The sequence below is a fragment of the Parus major genome, chromosome 12, assembly GCF_001522545.3.
Source record: "Parus major isolate Abel chromosome 12, Parus_major1.1, whole genome shotgun sequence".
NCBI classification, from domain to species: domain Eukaryota; kingdom Metazoa; phylum Chordata; class Aves; order Passeriformes; family Paridae; genus Parus; species Parus major.
This window is the reverse complement of record NC_031781.1, coordinates 1,120,907-1,133,571: the sequence shown is the minus strand read 5'-3', so window position 1 is coordinate 1,133,571 and position 12,665 is coordinate 1,120,907. Positions and strand designations below refer to the sequence as shown.

The window sequence follows — 12,665 nt, the reverse complement described above, 5'->3', positions numbered from 1 at the left end:
GATATTAGGAAATATTTCTTCATGGAAAAGGCTGTCCAGCCCTGGCAGAGGCTGCCCAGTGGTGAGGTCACCATTCCTGGAAGTGTTTATAAAACATGTGGCTGTGGCACTTCAGGACATGGTTTAGTGGTAAGCACGGTGGTGGTGCCACATCAGCCTTAATTAGGTGTTAACAATTCCATGATCCCATGATTCTCCTGCTACAGCAACAAGTTCCCTTGGTGGGATGTTCAACACTGCTCACAGAGGCACCCAGGCCAGCAGCTCCCCCTTAGGCAAAGAACAGAACAGTAACAAACCTGTCTGCATGGCTTTCCTTGGGTGGTCAGAGCAGCAATTAAAATGAACTGTGTGTCAAAGTCCCTTTCCAGCAAGCACCAGTGCACCTCCAAGGCTTCATGGGCAGTGACCCTTGGAACTCCCAAAATGACACAAAAACAAGGATTAACCCAGTCTTTGAACTGATAAGTCCTGTTTAACTCCAGATCCCTAAACATGCTAAGCAGAAAAACTGCACAGGTGAAAATGTTAAAAATCTGGTGCAAACACCCAGAAAAAATTAACCATGAAGAGGCCAGAGCCCAGGAGGGGTTGATTGGCAGCCACGGGAGGGCAACAACCACGGGGCACTTCTGCAAGAAGAGCAGTGTATTAACTACAAGAAAAACAGCAGCATTCTTCTCTCAGATTTTATTTCAATTTAATTGCCAGCTTCACCCCATTAAAAAGAGAAATACATTAATTTCCAGAGGATTTAAGAAGATGTATGTTCAGGGAAATTCCTACAGGACACAGGCCCTGTGAAGTGCAGCAAACTGAATTTTGGCAGTAGAGCCAAGGCATGGCATAACATGGAGTAGCATCTGTGCACACAGAATGGAAAAGCACCCACAACAACACATTTTGACCAAATATGTTTTCAATTTATTACAGTATGAGAAAAATAACGACAAATGAAAGAAACGAAAGGAATAGCTTTGCCTCAGCAAAGGCACTTTTAACTGCAAACTCCATCCAGCAGCTGTAAAGCAGCCCAGTGCATCCCAGAATGAATCATCACTTCATTCCCACTCCAGCTCATCAGGCATATCATCCTTCACCAAGTCCTTTAAATAGCAGTCTGGCATTAAATGGAATTGTGCAAATTCTTTGTAGGATCTATCACTTTGTTTCCCAGCTTTCTGCACACTGACAGTCCCTTCACTCAGCCTTTCATTTCCCCAGCTCCTGTACAATTCCTGCTTGCAGCATGGGAGCCACAGTGCTCCACCCTCAGCATGGAACCACCTGCAACCCAGCTGGGACAACTTCCCTGCACACAGTGAAGCCTGTTTATAAATTAATCCAGCACAGGCCAAGCTATTCTTTGACTTGCCAGGGAACCTGAAAATTCTGCAGCTAAACAGCTTCATCCAAGCTCCTGCTCGATTTATTCCCAAGTCCACAACACTGCTTGCCCAGAAGGACCTGACTCCCATGCAGGTGCACATGTGCTTCCTACAGGAGCTGAAAATGGAATTAGCACTGTCCAGATGTGCACAGATGTGCTTGCTTAGCAAGCTCCTGAAAGAAAAATATTCCACGAAAAAGAATCTCTCCCAGCCTATGCACATGCCAGTTTTATAGGCAGCCTGACATTCACTGTTCAAATTAATAACTGGCACTAATGAAGGAACAGATTGTTTTCTATTCTTTGCTGTTAGGTCCTTTAACACTAGGATGAACCAAGACTCACTTTTTCTTTCTCCTTCCAGCTCTAACCCTGGGAATAACTCATTCTGGACCATTTTTTTTCCCTGAGAGACATTCTCATCTCCAGCAGCCTCAGGAAGGGAGGAAACACAGCCCTAGCCACAGTAAATTTCCTGTACCATACTGGGAAAGAATTCTTCTCCCAGCCCTGGCACAGGCTGCCCAGAGAAGCTGTTCCTGCCCCACCCCAGGAAGCGTTCTTTGGAAGCTCTACAGTAGTTTGATCTTATATTGTGGTGCCCAAACTGCCCCCAGCACTCGAGGTGAGGCTGCCCCAGTGCAGAGCAGAGTGGACAATCCCCTCCCTGGCCCAGCTGGCCATGCTGGGCCTGGTGCCCCCCAGGACAGGGATGTCCCCCCTGGCTGTGCTGGCTCATAACAAATTTTCCACCCACCAGGGTTCCCAGGTCACTTTGCACGGTGCTGCTCTCCAGCATCTCCTTGCCCAGCCTGTCCAGGGCTGCCCCACCCCAGGTGCACAATCTGGCACTTTCCCTTGTTGAACTTCACTTGGCTGGTGACTGCCCAACTCCAACTTGTCCACATCTCTCTGCAGAGCCTCCCTTCACTTCACTGGGAAAGGGAAAGCTAAATTGATCTGGAACATTCTCTAGGCAGTCTGAAGTGCTTCAGGTCAGACATTCCTCTCCCTGGAACAGCCCATGGGCTGGGAACCAGCACTGAGTGTGCCAGGGAACAAGGCAGGCTGGGATGAGGCACCAACAGGGAATCAGAAGACACAGTGACTACAAGGCACATGTAAAGGGAACTGGCCCCCATAAACTCCTCACAGGTGCCAGTGCCCACCTGAGCTCAGGCAGTGACTATAAAGGATCTGGACAAAACAGACAATTCTGAGACAGAGACACATTTCTTAGTAAGGCTTTGAGTGCACGTGTTTAAGTTCTTTTCTGAAATTAATTGTCATAAAAGACAGGCCAGAGTTCTTCAAAAAGTTGTGATCCTTCATTTCAGTATGGAAAACACATATGCAAACATGGCTTCAGACCCACACTCACTTAACAGATCATTTTAAAGCTTGTAATAAAAATACTTTTTATACAAATGATAAATACTTTAAGCATTTACAAAAATAAACGGTCCATTCCCATAAAGAAGGACATTATAACTGAAATTCCAAATACATCTGGAGGCAAGGCAATTATTGATGAAGCTAGTTAATAAAATCTTTGGTATGAGTACAGGACATTTTATGCACCACTGGGTTCCTTTGGCCGATGTACTGTACAGACATGCGAAGAGCTTTTCCTTAATTTCTTGACATGTCTTCCAAATACAACATACAAATATTTCTAGCATGTCTTCCTATGATAATAGGAGAAAAGCCCAAGATTCTCCTGGCTCTTCCTATGACTTGTGTTTCTAAAACAGAATGATGAGAGGAAAAAGAGAAAGTGAAAACAGTTAAATTTTGTTTTAGCTAGGAAGCAGCATCTGCAAAAAATAAAAACCAATTGAAAATAACTCTAGAGGAAAGCCCATTTCCTTCCATTTGTAGAAATCAACTGCCAAGAGAGACAAACAAGGAATCTGTTCAGATTAAAGACTGTCTTTAAAAGGGAGCCTCTATTTGTGGCATCCTCTGTAGGCAAAATATCCATTATTTATACCTCAGCACGTCTGCTGAGCAATTTGTATCCGGAGCTCATTAATGAATGATGCCACCCTGACCCACCCTGTCAGGGAGCCCTGTCAGATGAGGAGCCCAGCTTGCTCCATCCCTGCTGGGGAAGGCAGCCAGGAGAAGCCCCTGAGCAGCTCACCTGAGTTACAGCAGTACCAGAACAGGGCCAGTCCTGCAGCCACGCTGAAACACGCCAGGAAGAACACTGGGCCTGCAGAAATGGCAAGGAAACACACTGAGAGAGAGCAGGGCAGCACAAGTTCAGCTCAGTTCATAAATCACCAATTGCTATCAATATGCATAATTAAGCATATTCAAATGAAGCTTAACATATTCACAGTTCTGTATGTTCTGTAGCTAATGTACTGTGAAGCACATTTACTGGACTGCAATTAATTTTTACTACAGTTGCTTTGCCACCATTCCCTGTTCCCCTCTGCTCATCTAGCTATAGCCTATGGTATTTAAGGAAAAGTTTCCAAACCAAATCTCCTGGAAATTGCCTGCCTGGACCATCATTAAAACAACCACAGTTTAATGGTGATGATCAGTACTGATGTTCAGTAAAACCTTTCAAATTCATACTTATCCATTGACAAAACAGCACAAAGATTTATATCTGCTTTTTTACTCCATACTCTGTTTGTGGTTACTATCTCACTAGAAACAGAGATACAATTACACTACACCTCTCTTAGCAGATACAATTAAGCTACACCCATCAATTTAAGGACAAGTGTACTGCAACAAATTCTTAGACCATGTGGACAAAGACACTGGAGAAACAGCAAAGGAGCAAGGACTTGGTTGCTCCTTGGCATGGACCCTCCCAAGGAGGGTGGCTAGTGGCCAAACAATCTCTAGTCTGAGGCTGGCTCAGAAAAAAAAAAAAAAAGAAAAAAAAAAGAAATAAGTAAAAATAAAATAAAATATTACTTGTTTGTCTTATTTCCAAGCATTTTCTCTGTTCATCTTGTATTGTTATGCTGCAGACAGCAACAGCAATGTGGAAAGTCTGAACAGCAATTTGGTTCAACAGTCAGAGCAACACACCACAACAGAAAAATATACACAATAGTTTCTGCTACTTATTTCAGTTTTCTCTCAGGAAACTACAAAAAAGGCATAATTCATTATTGTATCTAAATCTGTAAATACAATACTGAACTTAAATGATACAACAGTTCATTATAAATTGTAAGAACTCTTCATCTTTGTTTCAGAACTTCCTTTTCAAAACATCCTACTGTGAAAAAAAATATTTGTCTCTGTAATCTGGCATTGAACAGAGGGAGGGAAAATAATTAATATGTTTTCCTAAGGAAAATATATTTAAGATCTTCCTTCCTTTCTGTCCTTGCTTTCAAATAATTTGTAGTTAAATTGAGAGCTTAAAAAAAAAAATGACAAAAAATTGAAAAAGATGAAAAAAGGATAAAAAGGATAAAAAAAAAGTTACTGATGGCCTTACACAAAATTAATAGACAGGCATTGAAAGAATCACAGGAAATGAAGAATTTAGCTGTAATAGTGCAAACAATACTATTGTAAATATTGATTATACTCTATAGTCCCTTCAATTTCCTGGCACTGGTTTCCTCAACAGTAGCTCAGTATATTTTCCTCCATTAATTCTACTTAACTTGTGACAGTAAAGACATCATAAGCCAAAGTAGTTGTTACATGAAGTGCAAATTGCATGATATAATAAATTGCATCATAATCTGCAAAGCCATTCCATCCAGTGACACTGTATGATTTATTTACCCCTGTCATTTAGCATATATTGCTCCTTGTCAGTGTCTATCTCTGTGGGATCTGGGGTTTCTAGAAATAAAAGCAACACATGAAAAGTTAGTACTCAGCTCAAGCAAACAAACAAACATAATCAGCACATGCAAAATGGTGGAAAACAACACATTTCAGAAAAATATCCAATATTGACATAAAGTATTAACCCCTCCAACAGTAAATCATTGCTAGAGTTAAAGCTGGACTGATCAAAAGACATGGGCACAGAGTCACCTGAATGCAACTACAAATAGCTGCAGCCCCACCTCTCACCTGCTTAAGCACTGACCACATAAATAACATTACACTTGTTTCCCAGGTTAGGAAAGCAGGAGATAATCCTTCACAACACCAGCAATTTTCATTGTAATACATACAAACTCTTTGTTCCTAGATGCACTAATCTGAAAACACCTCTATAATATAATGTATAAGCATTCTTTGTTCTTGAGCAAATCCCTGGGCATCGATGTATTTAGCAGGTAAAGCACATAAAAAAACTTCTTGGTGCAGATTATTTACAAAATGCAGGTCTCAGCTGAACACATGCCCAGCTTCTTCAAAACTCTGTAGGTTCTACATGCTAACATTTGGCACAAGTAATTCTGGCCTCTATTTTTCTGCAAATTCTAGTAGAAAAGGAGGTTGGCTTTAGGACAAGGTGTTCAGTAGTTCCCAGTCTGGCCAGAAAGAGCCTTTCAGAGCTGCCTTTGCCACAGAGATGTGGAGATCATGCTGTCTGCAGCAGGGGTGTGCACAGCTGTCACCAGACACTGCACAGGAGTGACCTTCCAGAACACATAACCAAACTGCAACACTGTTTTAGCCAAACCTTTCTGTAGTCATAGAACCACAGAACCATAAAGGTTGGAAAAGACCTCTACCATAAACAAGTCCAAATGTCAAAGGGTTAGGAAGGTTAAAAAAGAAAAAAAGGTAAGAGCTCTGAATCTGGCTGTCAATAGGGAAGAATTTAAGATTGATGGATTTCAATTGCTCTCCTTCACGGCACCAGGATCTAGAAGAGGTGCCTCGACAGGGGACCATCCATTTCACCTGCTGGGGATATCCCTCTCTGTAGGGGAACAGGACAGAAGCATCTGGAGCCCTTTGCTGTAAAGCCTGGGAGTCACAGAAGCAGCAAGGATTGCTGTAAAGCCTCTGTGAGCACGGTGTGGCCCTGGCAGCCTCACCCAGCCTGCCCCTTTGAGGGGCTGCTGTCCTCCCTAAGAATTCCAGCTGGAGAGTCCTCACACTGCACAGGAGAGCACAGACAAATCTCTGCCACTTCTATCGCTGCGTGGGGCTGATCTGAGCCTTTATCCCTTCAGTCTGTGTCAGCAGGGAGAGAAAAACATTTTCTGAGTCCCTTGGGAACTGCAGTTTGCTGCCCACACCGTGTGCCTTACTCCCCCTCTAGTGGTAATGTTCAGACATTACCAGACACTTCACTGCCAATTTACACTTCAGGAAAAGAAATTTTGTCCTAGCACAAATTTTAAAGCTGTCTTAAATATGAAAAATATTTGAAAGGATTTCCTTTGTTGAAAAAAATCTGTCCCATGTATAGCTGCGTGTGGCTATTACAGAACTCTGTCCTGGCCATGGTTCATCCATCATCATCATCATCAGTAATTTCTCCTGCTGTTTGTAATGCTGCTTGTTTCAGCTCAGCCTGCATTTACAACAAAATCCCCATGTTAGGGATTTTCCTTTTTCTTTACATTTACAAATTCTAGTGGCAATTCTGTAAATGCTTTGTGCTAAATTTAACAACTACTGCTAAGAGCATTACAGAATGGTGTGAGTTGGAAGGGACCCTGAAGACCATCCAGTTCCAACCTCCTGCCATGGGCAGGGACACCTCCAGGGACCAGGGTGCTCAGAACCCCACAGATCTTGGCCTTGAACACACCTTGAGCTCTTCCAAGTAATAACACTTGAGTAATGAATTGTGCATGTTGGACTTCTGAAGCATAATGCCTTTAATACTGAAAATGTCCAAGTTCACTTCAGTGAGAAGTTACTCCTCATATTGATGAAGGAGCTTTTCCTGAAGCATGAAAGTGTTTGCAGTTTTAGCTCAAAAAGCTTCACAGATGTTTCTTGACCATTCAATCCAGAATGCAGACATTTGTTTTAATTACAGAACTCAAAGAAGCAGCAAGCATATTAACACAATCAACTCAGTATTTATTTCTTAGGTCAACAGAAAGAAACTGCCAAACCTCGGCACACAGTAATGTTTTAACTCAGTTCTTTAAATTATCCTCATCCTTCTGAGGATGGTAACATGGAAGAGTGTATCAAGATAACAGAGAATTTAATGACTTTTGGTTACTGAAATCAGCAGTTTGCAGCAGCAGCAGCAAAACAGTTTTTGGGCACCACAAGGAGCTGTATGTTTAACAAGAAGCATTTCTACACAGGTATTTGTTATGCAGAGTCTGAACATGAGAAACCCTAACCCTGCCTGTTCACGGCTACCTGAGGAAAGCCTGGAGTCACCACGTAAATCATGTGCAAGGATGAGCACATTTCTGCTCTAGCTAAAAGTGAAAACATCCCACAGACCTTATCCAAGTCTCCTTGTAAAGCTACATTTTCAAAAATGGCTTGTAGAATGTGCTATTGAACATTAAAAAAGCTTCAACTCTTAAACATCAAAACAATCCTGAAATTTTACTCTTAGTGACTACACCAAGGCTTCTCAAACTGCTTTTAATTCATAAAGGCTGTCTGCTAACTGCTAGTCAGCCTGACAGAAAAACCTGTTTCTTGAGCTCTACCCAAGTCAAAATGACAGATGCAAGACAGTCTGATTGAAGAGCCTGTTCCCCAAAGTGCAAGACTTCTGCAAGGTGAACATCAGATCAAAGCATTGCCTTCAGTCTGCTGCGAGGCTCAGTCAGCTGGGACTGGGGCTCATCTGAGATTCTGAGCCTTCCCCAGTTCACAAGGATTCAGGTATGGATATGGGTTAACTCTGTAGCAGGCAAGAAAATGGTCTTCCACCAGTTTGTGCTGGGTAATACAAATTGCTTCTTTCAAAATCAAAGACAAAATTAAGGTAATTACAATTTTACATTACAAAATCCCTTTACAGCTTTTGGAAAACTCAAGTCAGAAGGAATTAAGGTATACCCCAAAAATTATTTCAGTTACTTGTTTACTTATATTTTTTATAACCTGTTTAGGTTGTTTAAATGACCTGAACTGCATCTGAAGCGAGGTTTTGTAATACACTGGTGAGGAAATCCACAAATCAATCAACTTACAAATTAACTTACTCAAGATTTTCCTGCTTGGCAGGTCATTAAACAGCTGTTCAGCATTGATCTGCAGAGCCCTGTAAAACTCCTGACAGTGTCTGTCTCCTTTCTTTTGGAGGTGTTTTAACAGATCTGAGAGTCTGGTTTGGAGTGATGCCTTTGGGTTCCTGAACTGTAAGAGAAAAGCATTTATCAGAAAAGAGATTAAAACAGAAGAGAGATTAAAAGATCAATTTTACATCGCTATGCCAGGGAACAAAGTTACAGAGCTTCTTTGATATTTACTAAAAGAATGAGCCAAAAAGGGAAACCTAAAAAGGACATACATGCACTGCACAGCACTGAGCTCCATGTGGTCAGCACAGTCTGATGGAGAGCACATGGCCTCTCCTTCCTGCCTTTTTCTGAAAGACATTCTGCATTGGATGTCTTCCCTGCATCCAAGCTGACATGGTACTTGCTATCCTACAGTTTAATTCTTACAGCTGTAGACAGAAGATTTCAGAAAATCTTATAATATGAAATAAAGTTTGATGCTTTCAAGTTTGCCCTTAGCTCCCTAGTAATGATCCCCAAAAAGGCAGTTTATACTGTTTATCCTAGTCTCAACACTGGAGCATTCATCATCCCAAGATTTCCTATTTCATTGTTTTTTTATTTGCAGCACAGTTAACTGCTGTGTACCCACTTCAACAGGCACAAAGTCCCATTACTTAGGTTGGCAAACAGCTGCAGAGGAAAATACATTTTTTCTGTACTGCTAAATGTGATGAGTATTAGGAGACCTTACAAAGAGAAGGAAACTGCAGCACTAGCCTTACACATCAAACTTATTTCCATTTATTTTGAAAAAATCCAAAGCCATTCTCAGCAAAGCATCATATTTCATAGCAGCACAGTGGATAACCTTTGGAGCACACTGAGCTAGGAACAATTGCTGCTTGAGGGGGACAGGAATGTCACAGACCTTACACAACACTCCTTATTCTGACAAAATTCCCACAGGGTCTACCAGATACAGCTGGTTTAAGCTTCTTAAACACTCACTAGAGTTGACACAAACTTGCCTGGACCCATAAAAAAACATTTTTGCCTAAGTGCAGAAGTCACAAATCATGTTTCAGATTCTTTATGGATTTATTTTGAACCTCTTGAGGGAAGTGGCATAGACAGCCTCAGTAAAATGATCTAGCTCTGCTCTACACCACAAAGCACTAACTGTCCCCATGGAGTTTGATTATGATAGAATTGGACCTACTTTTCCTGGTGTTAAAATATCGATATGCCAAAACCCTGTGCAGACATGAAGCCAGCAGAGGGCAAGTACAAACTATTACAAGTAGGATTGTGGAAGCTCTTAGCTGACTTTAATTTTGTCTCTACACAAGATTAGAAGCTTTTTCTTCCTAAAAAGAGCTATCCATTTTTGAAAGCTTCATGTCAGGGAGGGTGGCCTTCCTCCATATGTGGTGGCACCACTGCAAGATATTAACTCCATCTACTTCCCACAGTTCCACACTTACTAGTGGGACTAACACACCCCCACTTCTCTACCAATACTTAAAATTATTAATTGGTTACCAAAACTGATTGAGCTAATATAGATGATTTTGTGGGCAGAGATGGATGCAGCACAGATCACCTGGTGTGCCCCTCCACACCACCTGACGTGAGGAGACAGGCACACCAGGAATGTGGTCACAGGACGGGTGTGCACTGGCTGCAATCTGCACGCCCCCGATCGTGGCAGGGACCGTGGCACTGAACAGCTGCTGAAGAGAGCATCCTCTCTCATGAGCACTTGGCACAGGGAACGTGCCAGCCCTGTGACTGCTCCTCTGACATGAGGTGCCAGATACAACTGGTCAGCAAGCAGGAGGTGAGCCAGACCGGCTGCACGTGGCACCAAGAGTTGTGTCAGGAAGAGGGTGACCTGCAAAAGCAACACAGCACTCAGAGACACAGCAAAACTCCTCAAATTACCTTTTCTGCTTCTTCATTGGTAAGAATTTGGGGATAGACTCTGTTAAGCTGAAGAACAATTTTATCAACCACTTGCTCATTCAGTCGGCTAGTGCTTGTAAGGAAATGCATGTCATGCTGCAGCCGTTGACAATACGACTGATCTAGAGATAAAATAACACAGAACAAAACACAGCAGTTAATTAATAAGCCCTTCTAAAATTCCATAAATTTAATTTTCCTACCAGTGATTAAATAGCTAAAATAAAATTATCACCACCACCTAATATTAGAAAGCTGAACTATCTGTTAGGGAAACACAACAACGTCATGTGCTTTCAAAGACCCATCCACTTGAAATTACACAAGTCCAAACTTCTGGCTGGTCACTCCTACTGCCTCTCTCTTTCCAAAGGGAGAAGGCTCTAAATCATTTAGAAGTCAAGCTGTGATGGATATTTAATCAAATACAGCCCTGAAGTTAATAAATCACTGAAGATAAATTCTTTATCACTTCTGAAGTCAGATTATGACGTTTATTACAAAACAGAACTTTCAGGTTATATTGGTTGCCAAAAAACCCTTCGTAATTTTGTTTCTGCTTAACTATTCTTAGCATAAAAAACTAAAAAAACTTCATTTGCTTTCTGTACAAGAAACATCAAACAGGATTTTGTTTGTCACAATCCCCTGCACATATTTCTCTATGATCTACTTTCACTGCCCTTCTGGATAAAGCCACAGGGCCCTAAGGAGCTGCACTGCCATTTCACACTTATCATAGTAAATTAATAAATATAGTTTCATTTCAGATTTGTAGACTGAGATCAGCCCTTCCTTGCCACACTGCAACATGCAAACACTCTCATCCATACCTGGGCCCTGGGAGCATAAATGCTGCCAACCACCTTTAGTCAGGCAGGTACACATTCCCAATTAATAACTCCACTAATATTTACATAATTGGACTTTGGACACTGTCTCTGACACCACTGTGTCTTTATTATGGTTTCATCTTTGGTTTGTTTTCCCCTTAAAAGCCTTCTTATCAAGCAAACAAACAGGATCATTAAGGAGATAAATTTAACAGACACAAAACCCAATGCAGCTCTCTGACATTCTCTGTAAAACACAGAACTTGCAAACACCCATTCCAGAAACCTCAGTGGTGTCTGCTGTACAGTGAAAACACGAGCTGCTACTTCCTGTAAAACTCCTAGGTGATTTTCATAAACATTATACATGAAAGCTGGAAACCAAAACCTGCAAGGTTTGGATCTGATGATCAAACCATTTGTACGTGTCCATGACAACTCCTTTCAGAAGCATCTCAGGAAGAGAGGGAAAAGTCTCTCAACAAAATGTTAGCTGAACACTAATTTAGTTTTGGCTTTTCCCTTTCAAGAGCCTAAGAAAGGGAGGCCAAGTATTTAAGAAGGAGACTGGCTGCAGAGAAATGGTCAGAGATGATCAGATGGCAGTGGTTACCAAATGCACCTGCGAAGAGTCTGCTCCCCTGGGCTGGAAGGATGACAGAAAGGTGAGAAACAAGATGCTGCCCTCCCCTGCTACTCTCACCCACTGCCACGTGCTACTGCAAGTTACCAGAAGTCAAAAGTCTCTGACAGCAAGCCAAGAGAATCATTTAGGCTGGAAAAGAACCTTAAGACTATTAAGTCCAACCATCCATCCAGCATCACCATATTCAGCACTAAACTGTGTCCTGGAGTGCCACATCCACACAATTTCTGAACATTTTCAGGGATGGCGACTCCACCACTGCCCTGGGCAGCCTGTACTAGGGCAACCCTTTCAATGAACAAATTTTCCTTAATATCCAACCTAAACCTCTCCTGGTGCAACCTGAGGCCATTACCTCTCATCTTTTCGCTCGGTGCTTGGGAGGAGACTGACACCCACCTGTCAGGGAATTGTAGACTTCAGTAAATCATTTTTACTTGAAACAGTTTTTAACAGACAAGAGGAAAACGTAGCAAAACTGCAGTGAGCAAGACACTACAAAGCATTTGAAAGTAGAGTGCGACATTAGGTTACACACAGTCCCAGACCTCCACGCTCCATACGATGGCTGAAACAACCGGGCCTCCGAGTCACCTGTGTGTTCCCCAGGTGCAGAGCGAGCCGGCTGGAGGCTGGGCTTAAACAGCTCATTCACACAGCCAGTGTGCCGGTGTGTGGGACGCGGCACTGCCGGGGACACCGGGGACACCGGGGACACCGTG

The 12,665-nt window shown here is 42.3% G+C and overlaps 1 protein-coding gene across 5 annotated transcripts in view; it reads right to left on the bottom strand.

Annotated features, from left to right (window-relative positions):
- Positions 1-675: 675 nt before the first annotated feature.
- Positions 676-12,665, bottom strand: part of CARD19 (caspase recruitment domain family member 19) — a 47,157-nt gene continuing 35,167 nt past the window's right edge. For 2 of the 5 annotated variants that reach the window (XM_033517324.1, XM_015641276.3), the window contains exons 2-6: positions 10,444-10,586; positions 8,479-8,632; positions 5,165-5,224; positions 3,537-3,608; positions 676-3,135 (exon numbers count right to left, since the gene is read on the bottom strand). In XM_033517324.1, the coding sequence (XP_033373215.1) occupies positions 3,023-3,135; positions 3,537-3,608; positions 5,165-5,224; positions 8,479-8,632; positions 10,444-10,586 (542 nt within the window). In that variant the 3' untranslated portion in view covers positions 676-3,022. Of the gene's footprint in view, positions 3,136-3,536; positions 3,609-5,164; positions 5,225-8,478; positions 8,633-10,443; positions 10,587-12,298; positions 12,343-12,491; positions 12,660-12,665 lie in introns of those variants that run through there. The other 3 variants (XM_015641277.2, XM_015641273.2, XM_015641275.3) reach the window with 3 other exon arrangements.